Source organism: Clupea harengus, chromosome 4 (genome assembly GCF_900700415.2).
Source record: "Clupea harengus chromosome 4, Ch_v2.0.2, whole genome shotgun sequence".
Lineage (NCBI taxonomy): Eukaryota > Metazoa > Chordata > Actinopteri > Clupeiformes > Clupeidae > Clupea > Clupea harengus.
This window is the reverse complement of record NC_045155.1, coordinates 7923718-7940744: the sequence shown is the minus strand read 5'-3', so window position 1 is coordinate 7940744 and position 17027 is coordinate 7923718. Positions and strand designations below refer to the sequence as shown.

Here is a 17027-nt window from a genome sequence, read left to right as displayed (position 1 = left end):
TCATTACAAGCAAGCATGTGTTTGTATCATGCAGATGTTCATTTTCTTATTTATTTTTATGACACTTGTTTCACCTCCCCCAAACTGTATTATTTGCTATGATATTAAGTTGACTTTCACTTTGTATACAAATCATCCGATCTGCGTTTCTGTACCAAAAAAAAAAAAAACACGACCCATCATACAATGTTGCCTCCCGGTCTTTTTTGTGACATTTCACTGCCAGACAAGGCAGTGTGGTCTGACACTCTGCAGTAGTTCAGACCCTGGCTGGGTTTCAAAACAAACATTCTTCATATTTGAATGCAAAATAAACAGAATAACAGGACACAGAACATTTAGACTTTTTTTTGTTCGAGTAGTTGTACCATGTGTAAAGCATGTCAGTATGACTTATATTCAGACTGCTGTTTTGGTTTGTACATTAGTGCTGCAATCCTAGATGACATTTCATATCTACATTTAAAATAAAAACACTTTATCCTATTTCAGAATAGATGAGTGTTTTTAAAGTTGGTAATTTACTTTCAAAGTATTAACACAAACAAAAGAGGGAGAAAGACAGAGAGAGAGAGAGAGAGAGTGAGATAACAGCACTTAAATAAATAACTAGCTAAATAATGTCATGGTATTTGCTAATCACTGGATAATAAAGTGCTCATGGAGTGCTGGAAAAGTCAACAATATAACAGCAGCTGTTAAATGAAAAGAGAAAAGAGTGAAAATGAACGCCATAGCATTTGGAATTAAATATATTTAAGCATTTGAACAGGAAAGTAAGTAGGCTTAGACTTGGCCTAAAATATGTAAATCTGTTCTCAATACTGCGAAACCTGTCTTCAATTACATTATTTGGTTCAGTACACTCGATAGAGAGTACACTCTATTATCATCAATTGAATTGAATATCACTTCTATCATCGTCAGTACTGCCTTATGTGCAAAAGACAAATACTGGAAAGCACATGTAAAATTAGCAATTTGAAATGTGCACGGTGTGATATTCACAGTTTTTGGTGAAGGAGAGTGCTAGTCAATGATCCTAAAAAATCTGCACAAACTTACTTGTAAATGGCCTATTGCTCCAAAACTCGCTGACACGAACATGCATGCTTTACACAATACCACTAGATGGCAGAACGTACCAAGAAAAGTAGCTTTGACACCAAAAACATGTATGACACACGAGCCCAGTAAATGTTATGGTTCATTTGGAGTATTCTAAAAGTAATTAATTAGTACAATGAGATTATTTTTGATTTATTAATTAAGAAAAAGTCCCATTTTTTGTAAAATGCTTTACGCTTGAATGGAGAGGTGTGCTTTCTATTGGGTCATTGCAGGCTGCATGTTTCGGTGCACTCAAAATGGCAGGTTTTCTGTCTTTACTTACTCTGTGATATGAGGAAAGCTATTTTAAAAAGTCGGTCAAAGAGGAAGTGATTTACCTATCCAGGAAGTATGTTACTTTGGGCCCCACAATGCTCCGTTTGTGCGTTTGTACGTGTGTGTTTGTGTATGTATGAATGCATGTGTGTGTTTACATATGTATGTTTGGATTTTGAGAGAGTAAACAGACCCGTTTAACTATCTATGATGATTCAGTTGTGCCAGACTTTGTTACCGGCGAGATAGAATGGATGTTGCGTGCGTGTCAATATTAGCTAGGGGTGGATCGGGGGATAAATGAGCGGATTTGCAGCAGTGGCTAGTGCGGTGTTTGACAGGGCAGATCTCTAGAGAGATAGAGGCCCCGCAGGGGGGAAAGGGGCAGGATGGGCGAGGTCGAGAGATGGCATGGCTGTATTTGTGGTAGACAGATAACAGATAAACCCGGTTAGGAAACCCCTCTTACTTTCACACTTGTCTCCTTTACTGTGCCTACATCACTCAGAACGACAACTGCAGACAGTGGGCTGCACACCGCCCACACTCACCAACTGTTGAACAAAGGAAGTGTGTGTATTTGTGTGTGTATGTAGAGCTCAAACTAAATGTGATGTGGTGAAAATGTTGGTTGCCAAGATAAAAATGGACTGCCTCTTTACTATACTCTGTTAGTTCTGCAGCATATATGCAATTACAAAAAGTTTTTCATTGTGTTAATTTTAAGAAAGCTGTTTAGAGCAAACCCATATTATAATTTGCACAGGGTATACGACATTGAAGATGTTGGAGGAATACAACTTCTACAATTCAATGCAAGAATAGTTAGAATTGAAAGGGTGAATAAGAGCTACATCAAACACCGGTTAAGTAACATTAAAACTTCCTGGGGTCATTGTCCACTGAATGGTGATGCATGAAGCCCTAGACTTGCAAATATTCTGAGTGTGAGGCAAAATTAGGTTTCTGTTCAGTGGAGCTCAAAATGGCTGTTAATTTAAGGTTCCCCTTTATTTCACGCACTGGCACACAGAACAAAGCTATTGGGGACAACACCCAATGTAACATCTTTATCATTGCCCTTTTAGGTGAAAGATATCCGCCTTTGTCTTTCCAGCTAGTGTGCAATGACACACATGGAGTATCCTTTTCAACCCACCAGCCTGGATACAACAAATAAACATGGAATTGCAATACATGTATTTACAAAGTCCTTTATTGTGAACATTGTTGTCTGGCTTCTGCCATACATAAATATTGTGCCACTGAGAAACGCCAGCCGTGTGACAATGCCAGCTAACCCAAAAGTACCCCAAATTACAACCCCAACCAAAATCTACATCCACTTTTTGCAGACTCCATTCAAGTCTGGTATGTCCCTATATGGACATGGGTCAGGCTTTTGTACAGTTGGTATTAAATAATGATCGCTCACCCCCTGCTCTAAAAAAAACAAAATCTTTTATTGGTACAGACTCCATTCCTCCTGAAATAACTCAGTCTAAGACCCTACATGACAGGCTTCCTCGGGCAGGAGCGACTACGCCAGGCCCTCATCAGCTGAGGGTGGCAGCCTGAGAGAAAGCCTCTCTAGAGACAGAGGTCTGATCGGTTGTCTTAGAGAGACATGGAAGCACAGGTGAAACATGGATATTTGTTACTGCGATATAAATACCTTCAACATAAATACTGTATTATCATCATCACCTCTCCCATAGCTGTTGAGTCAACATAAATATGTCCTTACTGATTATCCTGGCTTTACATTAGTAATTACATAAAATACAGGACTTACAGTGTTGTCTACCTTATACACATCAATCCGCCCACCACTGTACCAAACAGAATATTCAGTTGAGTTATCATTGTGTACTATGGAGAGAAAGAGAAAGAGATAAAGATAAAGAGAGAAAGAGATTTTACAGACGTGAATGAGAACAGGATTGAAGAAAGAGATAAATGGCTAAATTCAGGTTACCATAATATTCTAAACCCTTTAAAATGCTAAGGCATAAAAGGGTCCAAATTGGAGAAAGATGATGAAGAACTGTAGGATGAATGAAGGAAAATCTACAAAAGGCCTCATCATGGACATTTTTGAAGTGGTTTGGTGTGATTAAGATACATATGTTTACTAATAGTATTCAGTACCTCTAGATATTGGTGTATATAATGCGTGTGTGTGTGTGTGTGTGTGTGTGTGTGTGTGTTTGCCTGCCTGTGATACGGTGCCCATAAAAAGAGTTAGGGTTTCAGCATCTAGTTTTAGAGAAAGCCTTTGCTTGTTAATCATCCACCACCTCCATTTGTCCTGAGCAGTGGAGCTTGGCCCAGGCCTGACTCTCCCCTGCTCTAGGCCTCCCCCTGGCCTCTCTGGGAGTGTACCTGGGGCCCCTTACAACCCCGCCCTCCCTCAGCCACAGTCCCATACACAGCCAGAGCCCTGAGTCCACTGAGTTCATATAACAATCATACCAACAGCACAGACAATAACAAAGATACATGTTGAAAAATAACATTAATTATAATATTAATAAATGGTAAAAAATTGTAGGACTAATGTTCATTTAAACTAACGTGTTTTTGTTTTTCCTTGCTTGTTTGTAAAAGTACAACAGGAAGCCCTTTGGGAGTGACTGGGGTCTCCACTTGATGGCAATGAGTCCCACGCTGATTACATCACGGCCCTTCGTCCCATCTTGATGATGTAATAGTGCAATAATCTACTCCACCCGCTCCTCTTCACTGCAGGCGGTCCAGATGCAGTGGCTGGGCGGGGTACTGGAGGAAGGCGGTTGCTGCTGAGGTGGTTCCTGCTGAGAGAGAGGGTGGGACAGGCGTAGGGGTGGCAGCAGCAGAGGGTCCCATGTGGGTCGTGGTGGGGTAGGCGTAACTCAGGAAGCCTGGTGAGGCAGCGTAGGGGTACTGCTCGAAGGCAGCAGATGCATACTGCGCGTAGGCCGCGCTGTAGTCCAGATAGGGGGAGCCCATGGTGGACGAGACCTGGCTTGGTAACATCAGACTAGGCTGAACATAGGCCTGGGGGGAGTACATATACTGCTGAGCCAACCTGGAGAAAGAGAGAGGGAGAGAAAGCAACAAAGTAAAAAGAGAAAGAGATCTCAATTAATTTAGTTTGCGATCACTTTTACTGAGTTTATCAGTTTCAGTTCAGTGTACTGAACTCCCCTAGGACATCCAGCGCCTCTAAAGCATCTAATAGCCTACCTCCCACACTCAAAAGACAAACACACAGACACCACCCCCCCACACACACACACACAGACACACCCCCCCCCCCACACACACACACTCTCTACACTCACACATTTTGACAAGCACACTCTGCAGACACACAAACACTCCAACTCCAAAAACAAATACATACATAACAAACACACATGCAGATATGTACACAGACACAGTTTGCAGGCAGGCAGGCAGGCAGGGAGGGGGAGAGAGAGAGAGAGAGAATGAATGAGAGCGCTAGAGGAGGGGGCACCACCCCTGTGAGTTTGAGTGCCAGGGGCTTGCTGTGGAGGGGGTGGGTTGGGGTTGGGTGGGGTGGCCTCATCTCTCCTGCACGATGAGGTCATGCCTCTGGGAGGTAGGAGGTTGCCAAGGAGAGGAGCGAGCAGTCATGAGCGCATGAAAACTCACAGAAACACTCTTCAAGCTCATAAACACGCATATACACATGGACAGATGAATGCACTCATGAACACTTATAAACATACACACACAAACATACCCAACTCAAAATTAAATCCCAAAAGTAAGTGGTGTGGGCACGCACACACACACAAACACAAACATACACACGGCAAGCTTCCTCGCTGGGGTAAGCGATGGGTATGGGTGGTGTGTGCTCCATAGGACAGAATTTACGGATCTCATTAGAACACTGGCCCCAACCCACGAGCGCCTGCCATCCACAATGCCACACCCGGAGTGTTTCACTCACCTCTGGATGCAATTATCACCAGCACTGCAAACCAGAGGACCGCTATAAATAGAGGAGAAGAGCTCTCCAGAGGAAGATTCATTATCACAACCATTTGGGAACTACGCAAGCTCAGGCTCAGACACAGACACACACACACACTGTGTGTGCATGCATATATACGCACACAGCCAAATGCACATAAACATGACAACAATAATTACAACTGCGGCAATGACAGCAATACGCAAGGCATACAAATACACATCGAAAACTCACACTTCAAAAACGCTCACACAATCCCCCACAGAGATCCCCCTCAATGAGCATTCATGCATACAAAATAAACATGAACGTATAGGCACACATTACTCTAATCTCATGTCAGAATCATGTCTTGGGTGAGGTTACTGGAATTTCCTGTGTTTTTCAGGGCATGTGTTTTCTAGGAGTGGCCAGTAACATCCATATGAAATGCTACACATGAACATGAATTAAATGGCAAAATGACAATGCCAAAGTGTTACGTATGCACAACAAAGACACCAGGCTCAAACAAAGATTGCTCCTAACCTCTTCTAATGGCATTGCAATCCCTTCTCTCTCTCTTTTTCTCTCTCACCCACTCACCAACCTAAACACATCTACACACACACGCACAAGCGGGTGTGATGGACAAACACACTGAAGTGATTTTGGAAGCCTCTGGGTTGCTTACCCCTAAACACAGAGAGATCCAGGCTTGTGTGTGCTTATCAAACACCCACGCCTCCCAACACACACACACACACACACACACACACACACACACACACACACACACACACACACACACACACACACACACACACACACACACAGTTCCTTATCTTTTCTCCGCCCCCACACTAGCATGCAGAAACAAGGGAATACTGAAAATCTCAAAATAGGAAACCCATAGCCTGAAACCTATCTGGCCACTCGTAATCCTGTCAACACGCAAGCCACCACACACAGACACACATACACACACAGACACAAACACACTGAACTGCAGTGTCATTCTCCTTCTGTAGCCCTGCTTTGTCCTCTGCTGTGGGCTGATGTATTGCGAGTGACAGTGGCTCGGTAGGAGAGGCAGAAGAGGAGCCCTGCCTCCTGCCTGTCCCTTCTTGCTACGCTATAATACGCAAAGGGAAAGACGGAGAAAAATAACTGAAGGGAAGATGGAGATAGAGAGGGACAGGGAGAAAAGACAAAAGGTATGGGTGAGCAGATCAACGGTGAGAGAGCAAAAGATAATGAAGGAAGTAGACAGAGAGCGAGAGAGATAGTGGATGAACAGAGGGGGGAGGGAGAGAAATTGAGACAGAGAGGCAGAGAGAGGCAGAGCAGATTGTGCCTAATGAAGAGATATGCAGTGGGTGTCTCGTAGCGTCGGCGGAGGGCAGCGAGGCTGAGTAATGGCAAATGTAACTTGTGGAGCTTGGCCTCGGAAAAAAACACGCTGCCCCGAGCACGCAAGTGTGAAATTCTGCTCCGCCGCTCCCCTGCCCTCCCCTCCAAGGTCACGTGGGGTCATTACTCCCGCCGGGGGCTGAGGGAAGAGCTCTGTGGCCTGTGCCGCCCCTACGCCCGCTTCAGACCCAGAGGAAGATCAAGCGAAAGAAAAGTGGAGAAAGAAAGAAAAGAAAAAAAAAAGACAGATAGACAGAGAAGACACATATACACTAAAATGAGACAAACAAGAGCCACGCCGAGAGGAAGAGAGATGGACAGGAAGACAGACAGCTGCGGCTCCCTCCTCTTTCACCTGCGTCTGAATGTCGGCACAGCTGAGTCCCAGGTAAGGGCTGAGGGGAGATAAGGAGCAGTGCAGCAGACAATGGCCCAGCACACTCTTCACCACGGGCTCTGTCTGTTCCTGAAAGTTTCACATGCTCATCATGAAATGAAAGGAAATACATGAGTATTATTTGGAGTTCTTTCTCTGTCTGTCTCTCTTAGGATGACTGCAGCACTATGAGAAACCGGTTCAAGAGGGTGAGTTCTCTCAGATTGGCCAGCTTGGAGGATCTGCCGTGTTTTTGCTCCACTCATGCACACAGACAGCTGATCTCATTCCTCAGTTTTATACCTCTGGGTCATGCTAATCAATCAGTACAGAAGGCTGAACACTGGTGAGGATCTTTCCCTTTTTCTGAACCTGGGCTGCAGTGGAATAGTCAAAAAAGTTACTATGTCCTCTCCTGACCACTTTTCCTTGACCACGATGGAAAAGGTCAGAAGGTCAAGGAAAGATTATTTAAAAAAAAAAAAAAAAAAAAGACATCCACGGTGCTAAGAGAATCCGACTGCAGATACTCTAGGCAATGTAATTATGCAACGGCTAATGTTACTGACATGGGTCTTTAAATGTTGTTGCCGCAAGGAATTGTGGGACTGTATGATCTCTTTTACTAAATTGGTCCAGTGTACCCTATGCTAAAGGAGATGAGAAAGGAAGCACTGAAGCACCTTTCCTAAGCATTTCGAAAATTTGACCTTATCTTAATGGCTGCCACTTTGATACTTCCGGGTCATTTCACTCAGTTAGGAACCTTCCTAAGCATAAAACACTATCCTTAGTGCTTAATAAGAAAGCCCCTGACTAAGGACACCCCCAGTACTGACCTCACCAGTATGGGATCATATAGGAGTGGAGACTATAGGGAAAGCTCATGGCCCGCAGGCACTGGTTGTGAGCTCATGATGGTGGGTTCAGCTCAGCCTCTAAACGTGTGGGCTTGCTGAGCGAGAGGTTTATAATTAGCCCCCATGGGTGAGAGCAGATACGCCAGAGGGGAAGAGAGAAACGACAGAAAAGCTTCCCCCACCTTCAGGGAGAACCGGAGAAATGAAGGAGCGAGAGAGAGGGAGAGGAGAGAGGGAAAGAGGAGACAAGAGACAAAGACAAGGAAGAATCACAGAGGACATGGGCTAACCTACTTGAAAGAGTGGGAGTTTGCAGTGGGGGAGGCGACAGAGAGACTGGAGAGTGTTTTGAAGGTGGCACAGATGCTGTGGATGAATGATCCGCACACTGCAAGTTCAGCAAAGTTAGGATCTTTAGTTTACTCTGCAGCCCACCCCCCTCCTCCACTCCCTGCACTCCCCCATCTCTGTTCTGCCTCTTCCCACCCAGGGCTTAATGTTCCCAGTGTTTCCCAGCCCCTAATCCCCCTCTTTAGTGCCTAGCCTAGCCTAGCGCAGGCCTAGACTGTGTGTTTGCACAGGAAATGTGCAATAGCCTTCCACCACAACCCTCTTCCTCTTCACGGTTTAAAAAAAAAAAAAAAAAAAAAAAAAAAGAGGGAGGAGAAAAAGAGAGAGAAAATGGTGCCAGCCTCTGTATGTCTCTCTCCAGAGAGAAGCGTGATGTGTGCCCTGCCAGCGAGCAGATGGGTGTTGAGGCCGGCGTGCCAACACAGAGCCGGGGCCACGGGCACAGGGCTTCTCCTTCAGACCCCTCCCCCGGGCTCCCCCTTTACCAAACAAGGACAGGCCGACCGGCCGCAGAGGGAGGAAAGAATCAATTTAGCAACAGAACAAAAAAAAGAACTGTTTTTGTCCAAGTAGTGACAGAGTAGTTGGTGAGAAAACAAGTTGTTACAAAACCTACTTTGGAAAGAGTTCATGTTAACTTTGACTTCAGTAGCCTGTACATAAATCTGGACACCTTTTAAGACATGATGTCATATATTACTCAAGCTTTGCCCAGCATGTCTCGTCAGCATTCAAATGAAGTGTCTCTCTAAAATAAACTGCCTAAGTGCTGTTGCGTCCACGGTTTAAACACCATGAGCCTCCCATAATGGACTCAGAGCAACTGTCCCAACAAAGACATTTCACACAGTCAGCAGCACACAATGGGCTTGTAAACTAGCTTAATCAGACATAATGGAACTCTACCATAGGCAAACGTAAAAAGGATTCAAATTGGGATGTAATGGTAACTTGTATTTGATGTGTGTGCAGTTCACCTCCATTACAGGGTCAGAGCATCGTCATCAACAAACACTAAACAGGGCGCTTTTCCTGAGTTTGGTTTTGCTTTACAGACAATGCAACACAGTTAGCCGGCTCAAGTAAACAAATCCTCACATCCACACAATGTTTATTATGTCTGTAAACAGGGTTTCTGATGAGTGTGTTAATGGTCATTATCTGCTTAAGAAGATGAAAGGAAAGAGGTGTGGGCAGCGACGCCCAGACACCTCCAGTGAGTGGGCAACAGATCTGTCTCATAGTCAATGCAATCAAGCCACATTGACTAATTCATAAGCCCTTAGGGCCACTCCCAAATCCCTCATAACCAATCCTCCTCAATAATTCAAGAGTGGCAGCTGAAATTTTAATAATCATTGAGCCGTGAAGTTTAAACTGGGCCTTCTGAAAGGGCCTCCTGTCCCTCTCTGAGAAATCTGGAGCCCCTCCTGGACCGACCTCACAGCATAACAAATGTCATCGTTTCCATGGTTACGACGAGTGGAGGGGACCAAACTGTCCCTGCACTTCGTAAACATGAAGACGAATAACAAACTCATCCAAACTTTTTGTGGCTAATAATAACAGTGTACATCATACGATTTTTTTCTTCTTCTTTCTTTGGTGTTGTTTTTAAACAGACTTGTCACAACAGTGTCACAGAGTGAGAACCAGTTCCTTAGTCACAGTGGAATATTTTGGAACCCATTACAGAGGATTGGAGTGTTTTCCTCTGAGACTGACAAAGGTCGTCCAATCAGAGGAGGGAGGTAAGGAGGACATCCAATCAGAGTGCAGGTGGGAGGAGAGCGGAACCTCCATCATGTCTTCCACAGCCTGACACCAGACAGAGACAAGACCTCGAGCCCTCTCCTCTCTACAGGCTTCACCCCCACTCCAGACCCTGCCATATCTGTTTACACTACAAAGTTTCTGCAGCAGTGACAAGTATGTGTGAGTGAGTGTAGGTGTGTGGATGTATGTGTGCCAGTGAAAGTGGGGGGAAATTGTTTATTAAAGTGCATTATTTTATTGCCCATGGGAGTTTCTATTTATGCATACTTAGGCATGTATGCATACGAGTGCGTCCAGTATGCGAGTGAGAAAGAATTGTTAGTGTGTCCCTAAGACTGTATGTATATAGGTATGTTTGTGACAATGGCTGTGTGTGTGTGTGTGTGTGTGTGTGTGTGTGTGTGTGTGTGTGTGTACGTATATGAGACTTGTTGACCCTGCTGACAAGCAGGTCAGGCCTAACGGGGAGAGGGGAGCTGGACTCCTTAGCGCACTAATGGCCTGTGAAAGGAGCCGAGCACAGAGCAGCAAGAAAAACAGGCCTGCGCCCAAAATAAACCCACGGCAAACAGAGCCAGGATAGTAAACACACAACCCCAGAGAGAGAGAGAGAGAGAGAGAGAGAGAGAGAGAGAGAGAGAGAGAGAGAGAGAGAGAGAGATTGTGAGCAAGAGAGCCTGTGTATGTGTATGAGAGAGCATCAGCATGAGCGTGTGTGTGAGAGACATAGAGAGAGAGATGGAGAGAGTTCCAGGAGACAGAGATGAGACTCTTCTGTTTGGACAGAGTACTCTCAACTTTCACGAAGATGAAATGATTGTGAAGAGACATGGATAGACTGTCGTCAGGATGAGAAAATATATGTTCTGTGGTGCTCTGGCTTACCCATACTGCCTCTGTAACAGCGTGGGGTGGATCTGCTGCACACCAATAGAGAGGCCTGTAGGGGACAAAACACAAGGAATTAGGAGGGGGAAAATCACATTTCTGAAAAGAAAGACACAAAGTGAGAGAAAGAGGAGAAATCACATCACACACACGGGGTTAAAGGCAGTGGTCGTTTGATCTTTTAGTTAAATTATACCATTAGACCACTTCTCCTTGATCCTCGTCTTCCCAGTTCTCCTTTTTTTTTTTGCTCAGATTCTTTTCTTTCCCTCCCCCACCCTTTTCTCAAAACATCCCCCCCCCACCCCCAGTTCTCTCATTGCTCATGCCTCTGTGCCTTCCCCTGTTCACTCACTGAACTGAAAAAACTCCAGCCTGTTTATTTGAAAGCGCAACAGCCAATCTGGAGAGACACTGATGAGAAACATCTCTCGCTTGACTAACTCTTCCTGCAGCTCTGCCCGACTCTCCCTCTTGCTTTCTGTTTCTCTCTCTCACACACGCACACAAAAACAGAGATGATGAGAACACATCGGTGACTACCCAGCACTCACAATGCATCAGCTGAGGCTGAGTCAAACAGGTCAGACACAGCCCCCCCCCCCCCCCCTGAACTCTCAACAACCCCCCCCCCCCCCCCCCCCCCCCCACACACACACACGATTTAGGATGAATCACTGAAGAGGCCGAAGATAGAAGTGAAGACTTGCTCTCCTGCTCCATCTTTATCTCCATTTCTTTCTGCTCTCCCTTTTCCTCTTCCCGGGGCATGCATTCATTTCAGGCATCTCTCTAACCGTTCTCTTCCCTCCGTTTCCTACTGTTTGTGGGGAAACAAGCGCGCTGTTTCACTTATCAGTATCCCCAACAGAGTACAAAACACTTGGCCCATGTTTCAGCATGTCACCAAGTTTCATAAAAATCGGCCTGGCAGTTTTTTTTTCGTAAACCTGTTGACAGACAAACAGACAGGCAAACAGACCGACAAGAAAACGGCAACGAAAACATAACCTCCTTGGCAGAGGCAATGAAGCACGGATAGTGGATCTTCAGGACTTTCAGGCTAGTGTTAACATGCTTGAGGGCCTATGGAGCACTGCACAACAGCAGACGAACAGATGTTTTGGAGCGAGTCTATGGTGAAATGTCAATTTGTGGCGAGTCAGTGTGTGTTCATTCTAACTGTTAGGTGTTGTGTGTGAGAGGACAGAAACTATTGTGAGGCAATGGGAAACGGCTGACGGCTTGCAAGAGCTGTGATTACGTGACACAGACACAGACGGAGCGATGCAGCAACAACACATGCCTAAAGCTCACGGGGAGACAGACACAGACTGCAGTAATGGTATAGGTTGTCTGGTGTCTCTGTGGCCTCCTTTCTTTGGAGCTCTAGGCATATTACAGAGTGACACAGAAGGACACGCAGTACCTCTGTGGACACCACAGCCAGACCTGACATTTTGGTCTGCAGTCTTAAAGGGGTAGTCCTTGACACTGTCGAAACTTTGATTTATTAGTGCTCCTGAAGTAATGTGGATTGGCTGGAATAGTGTATGGCCCGTTTACAGAGCCAGGACTGTGTTTACACCTACTTACCCTGAAGGTTAAAGGTCACCGTTTATTTAGAATTTCCCCACAGGGAACACGACTCACCTGTTTGTGGGCTGCGAGGCTTTGCTCCCAGGTAGGCCAGGTTGACGTTGGCTTTGCGGCCATCGATGATGGGGTTTGGGTCTTTACAGGCTCGTTCAGCTGCCCCCCTGTCCATCATAGTAACCTGACACAGAAATAAAAGCTGTTGTCAACAGGAAGTCATACATGCTATACATTGCCAGTGTCAGAACATAGTAGAGATGAGTGCTGCTGAAGAATCCTCCCTTCCCATCATGGAGATCTTCTTAAAAGGAGCCAGTGCATGATGAAATTAAATTGATTAGGTGGCAAGATCCACGGGGAAATCCCTGATGATTTCCCCTCTTTCTTTCCCTCGCTGTTGCCACCTTAATCTAACTAACCCATTTAAACTCCATTTTGAGTCTTGGGAGAAATGTTTTCCAATTTGTGCTCTGAAATCTTTGTAGTCATTTCAGTGCTAAAACTCAAGGGCTGTGGGGTAGATTGGCAGGCATGTCCCATGAGCTCGCTTAGCCTATGGAAGAGTGTGTGATCTTGAAAGGGTGGGCACAGCGGGATATGGAAGTAGAATAGCCTTGAGTATAGTGAAGTACAGTCGAATATGGTACAGTATAACACACTGGAAAACATGAAGGAGGTGACTGAAATAGCATACTGTAGTACAGCAGACTTGTTTGGCACTGACCAAAGTACAGCACAACAGACTGCTGCATTCAGTGAAGTAAAGCAGTGTAGACTAGGATTGACCTGAGTAGAGAAGAAAGGAGTAACCGCTAAACTGGATTCTAAGAATGCCCTTAAGATCCATGTGAAGGGTCAGAAACTGTCTGAGTGTGTGTGTGTGTGTGTGTGTGTGTGTATGTGTGTGTGTGTTACTTCCGAGCTTCTCCTCTTGGTTTACCCACAATGAAAATTAAGTAAAAACTTTATGGGTCTGGTTCTATCCAGGGTCACAGTGATACACATCTAAGCATAGTTATGCACAGGGGCATACACACAAAACGAATATGCACACACAGTTATAACCCTATCTGTTGTAGTCTCCTGGGCTAAGAGGTTATACAACAGCATAGAAGCAGCTGCAGGACAGTCTCTCGCCTCTGGTTTCTATCACACGATCAGAAGAGAGTAATGATTTGGCTTTCTCCAAGGAAGAGGCTATGTGTTACAAAAACAGTCAAACATTCAGGGTGAGTAGTCCCCATCCCACACTGTCTTACTTGCGATCAACAAAAGTACATACACACAGGCCCACAGCTGTGACCAGATTAATTATCTCAGTAGTCACAAGCACGGTAAGTAAAATGATGAAACAGAGAACACACTGGGAAAACATCAAGGCTATGGAGCCCTTGTGAGAATTCTCTCTGCAGTTCAGTCTCTCCTCTCGTCTTTGGGTTGAAATTCTTTGAGTGGAATTTGTGTGATTGAGGGTGGTGGTGGTGTGTGTGTGTGTGTATGTGGGGGGGGGGGGGGGGGGGGGTGTCAGGATATTCAAGGGTGCAACAAACGAAAGACAAAAGAGAGTGGAAAACACGTCGTTTTTCCCTCCCTTTTTAGTTTACACCGCTTCTGACACGTACAAGATTGCACCTTGGCAGCAAGTGGAAAGGGGAAGTAAAAACAAAACGAAGGCCTTATCTCAAAGCCCCAACTGTCAGAGGGGAGCTGACTGTGTCACACTTCTGTGGCTGCTGCTGAGCAGCCTTTGGAGGGATGAGTGTGAGCCAGTGTGTGTGAGAGAGAGAGAGGGGGGGGGAGACTCATCAATATAACATGGTCTTCAAGCAACAGGGTAGATCTGTTTTTAGTCTAGTTGCTTTTACCTCCATATTAAGTAAACAAAGACAGTCATCCTACTGGAATATCAGCAATCTCCTCTAAGCCTGTTTGCTGTATTTTAACCAAGGCTGAATGGTAACCGCAGGACTAATAGCAATTCACTGTACAACACTGGTTAATGTGTTTTTTGTGATGGAGTGATATCTGACACACTTCTGAAAGAAAATAATCTATTTATGGTGTTACATGACACCCACAACGTTTCTCTCTCCCTCACACACACACACATACATACAACAGCACAGATGCACATAATTGTCCATGTCGTACACTTCGCTCAATAACAACAAGGACTACGTTTAAAGTTAAGCGCTCTCCCATGTATACTGCTTTTCAAGCTGACCTTTGGACGCACATACTTATGGACATATCCCTCTAATTCGCAAACTAACTACAAATCACTTGAGTCTTCAGCACAAAATCCATACATTTAATCCGTTCAAACGGCCAATTACTGTCCACAACTAGCAGTAATCACCCAGTCATGCCTAAAGACCATGCGTGTGTGGGGAAAACCCGTGGCTCAACATTAATGATATACAAAGAAAGAGCTGTAGACTGATTTCCCGTTGGATATTTTTACACATTCAGCAGGGTCATTTGGCATGAGCCTACACCTGGAACAATAACGAGCGTATCTAGAACAATGAAACATCGCTTCCGGAGGGAAACAGACGAGTACATTTAACCTTGAAGTAGGCTGAAGACACGTGTCCATCAGTCCCTATCTCTCTGTGTGTGAGGGGGAGAGAGAGACAAGTAGAGAGAGAAAGATTAAAGACTTTCTCTCACCAGTGGACCATTTAATATACAATAGTAAATAGTTTAGATGGGCTACTATGATTTAACATTCGTATCTCGCCTAACATGCAGCTATCCTTACAAGGACGTGCCAGTTAGGCTACTTATTGAATCATTAGCAGACGGCAAAAGGCAGGTCGGTTCTATCAAACCAATCGAGGGCTTTTTTCGGTAAATTAAGATAGACTATTTTCACAATTTGTCGTTTACAGCCAACGTCACAGCAATAGGCTTATACGTAGTTGTATCATTAGCCTCCTTTGACCGGTAGGCAGTAGAACTCTTCTTAACATATGCGTCGCAGTCATACAACTATAACACAGAGATGTCAGTTCATCTAAGCAAATTTGCTTGTGTCCAGTGTCTACTTACAAATCCGTATCCTCGCGATTTCCCGGTCTGTCTGTCAGTTATTACAACTGCTTCGTCGATATCCCCGAAAGTTTCGAAATATTTTCGAAGAGATGCATCCGTGGTATGATAAGGTAAACCACCCACAAATATCTTTGTGAAAGTAGTGTCTTTTTTAATTGTAGGATGCATTGTCTCCAATGTCCCCTTAACAAACTGGTGCAAAAGCATTTGATTTGCTAGCGCGCAGAAGGTACAAAATCTAGGCTACAGCCAAACAAGTAGCCTAATTTACATAAATAACTTCAGAGACAATAATCCTACTTTTCGATTAAAAAAAAGAGAGGTAGGCTGTTTTTTCCTTTACAAAACCTGGCAGTACTTGCCGTCCCAGTCCCAGTCCCAGTATTATTTCCTCTATTCCATGTCCCGAATGATATGCGTAACGCTCCGGTTTAGGAGAACGCCTGTCCTAACTGACAGGTGGCTTTGAAGAGTCACCATGTGAAGCACCAGAAAGATTCTTATAGGCGAAGTGCGATGAGAACGCCTCTTCGCTTTCACGTCCAATATGTAGTTGGAGCGTCTCACGTTTGGTTACTCCTCCAAGTTCTTCGCTTCTGACGTCCAAGGTCCGCCCTTGTCCATTCTTGCCCCACCCCGCTTAATCCGTCTGCACCTGCCTTTGTCTATGAATTCTGGAAATATAGACAGAAATATTGACTTTTCCCTTAAAACTCAGAATTCAATTTTACTGATTGGTAAAACACACTGCATAGGCCCATAGTGTAACCTATTTAAAATACATGACTATCAAAAAACTGCATTGTGATTCGCAGGTATACACTAATAAAGAGCAGGCATGGCTTAGTATTTTTATGTAGGATACTTTTAACCCCATTCGTGAAATCAATGGAGTTGACACATCTGTAAGCAGTAGCCTATTAGCACATAATTAGTGTGCTTTAAAGTAAAAACCCGTGATAATGTGTTTCGCCTACGAACGAGGTGTGCAAAGTTAGCCTTTTGAGAATAATGGCAGCATTTGACTTCACGTTTTATCTGTAAATGTAAATGACTGAACAAGATTTAGTTTAGTGTGAGTTGCATGAGCCTGCACTGGTTAAATGTGTGAAAACAGGAACCACGAGTGATATAAAGACAGATCTCCACATGAAAGACGCAGTTCGGCAGGAGTGAGGGGAAATGAGGGGGATGAAAGAGATGGAGGCGGAGGAGAAGGATGGATGGATGAAAGGTGAGGTGGCAACGCCAAACCTTCACTGGCGTCGTTTCGGCGGAATTGAAATGGCCCATTTAGGCTAGTTAACTTCGACAGGCCTTCTTCGACAGGCCCTAAATTAGGTCGGGACTTTGCTCT

General features: G+C 44.8%; 1 protein-coding gene across 1 annotated transcript; it reads right to left on the bottom strand.

Annotated features, from left to right (window-relative positions):
• Window positions 1–2584: 2584 nt before the first annotated feature.
• rbm38 (RNA binding motif protein 38) lies at window positions 2585–16242 on the bottom strand. Its single transcript, XM_012834978.3, has 4 exons — window positions 15668–16242; window positions 12671–12794; window positions 11015–11069; window positions 2585–4456 (listed from the first exon to the last, which is right to left on the bottom strand). The coding sequence occupies exons 1-4, from the start codon at window positions 15875–15877 to the stop codon at window positions 4129–4131; spliced, it is 717 nt and encodes a 238-aa protein (XP_012690432.1). The 5' UTR covers window positions 15878–16242; the 3' UTR covers window positions 2585–4128.
• Between the last annotated feature and the right edge of the window lie 785 nt (window positions 16243–17027).

Coding starts and splice junctions, on each gene's coding strand:
- rbm38 (XM_012834978.3), bottom strand. CDS start 15,877: ATGCTTTTGCACCAGTTTGTTAAGGGGACATTGGAGACAATGCATCCT. Junction 12,795..15,667: donor AATCGCGAGGATACGGATTT/GTAAGTAGACAC, acceptor TTTCTGTGTCAG/GTTACTATGATGGACAGGGG. Junction 11,070..12,670: donor GCCTCGCAGCCCACAAACAG/GTGAGTCGTGTT, acceptor TGTCCCCTACAG/GCCTCTCTATTGGTGTGCAG.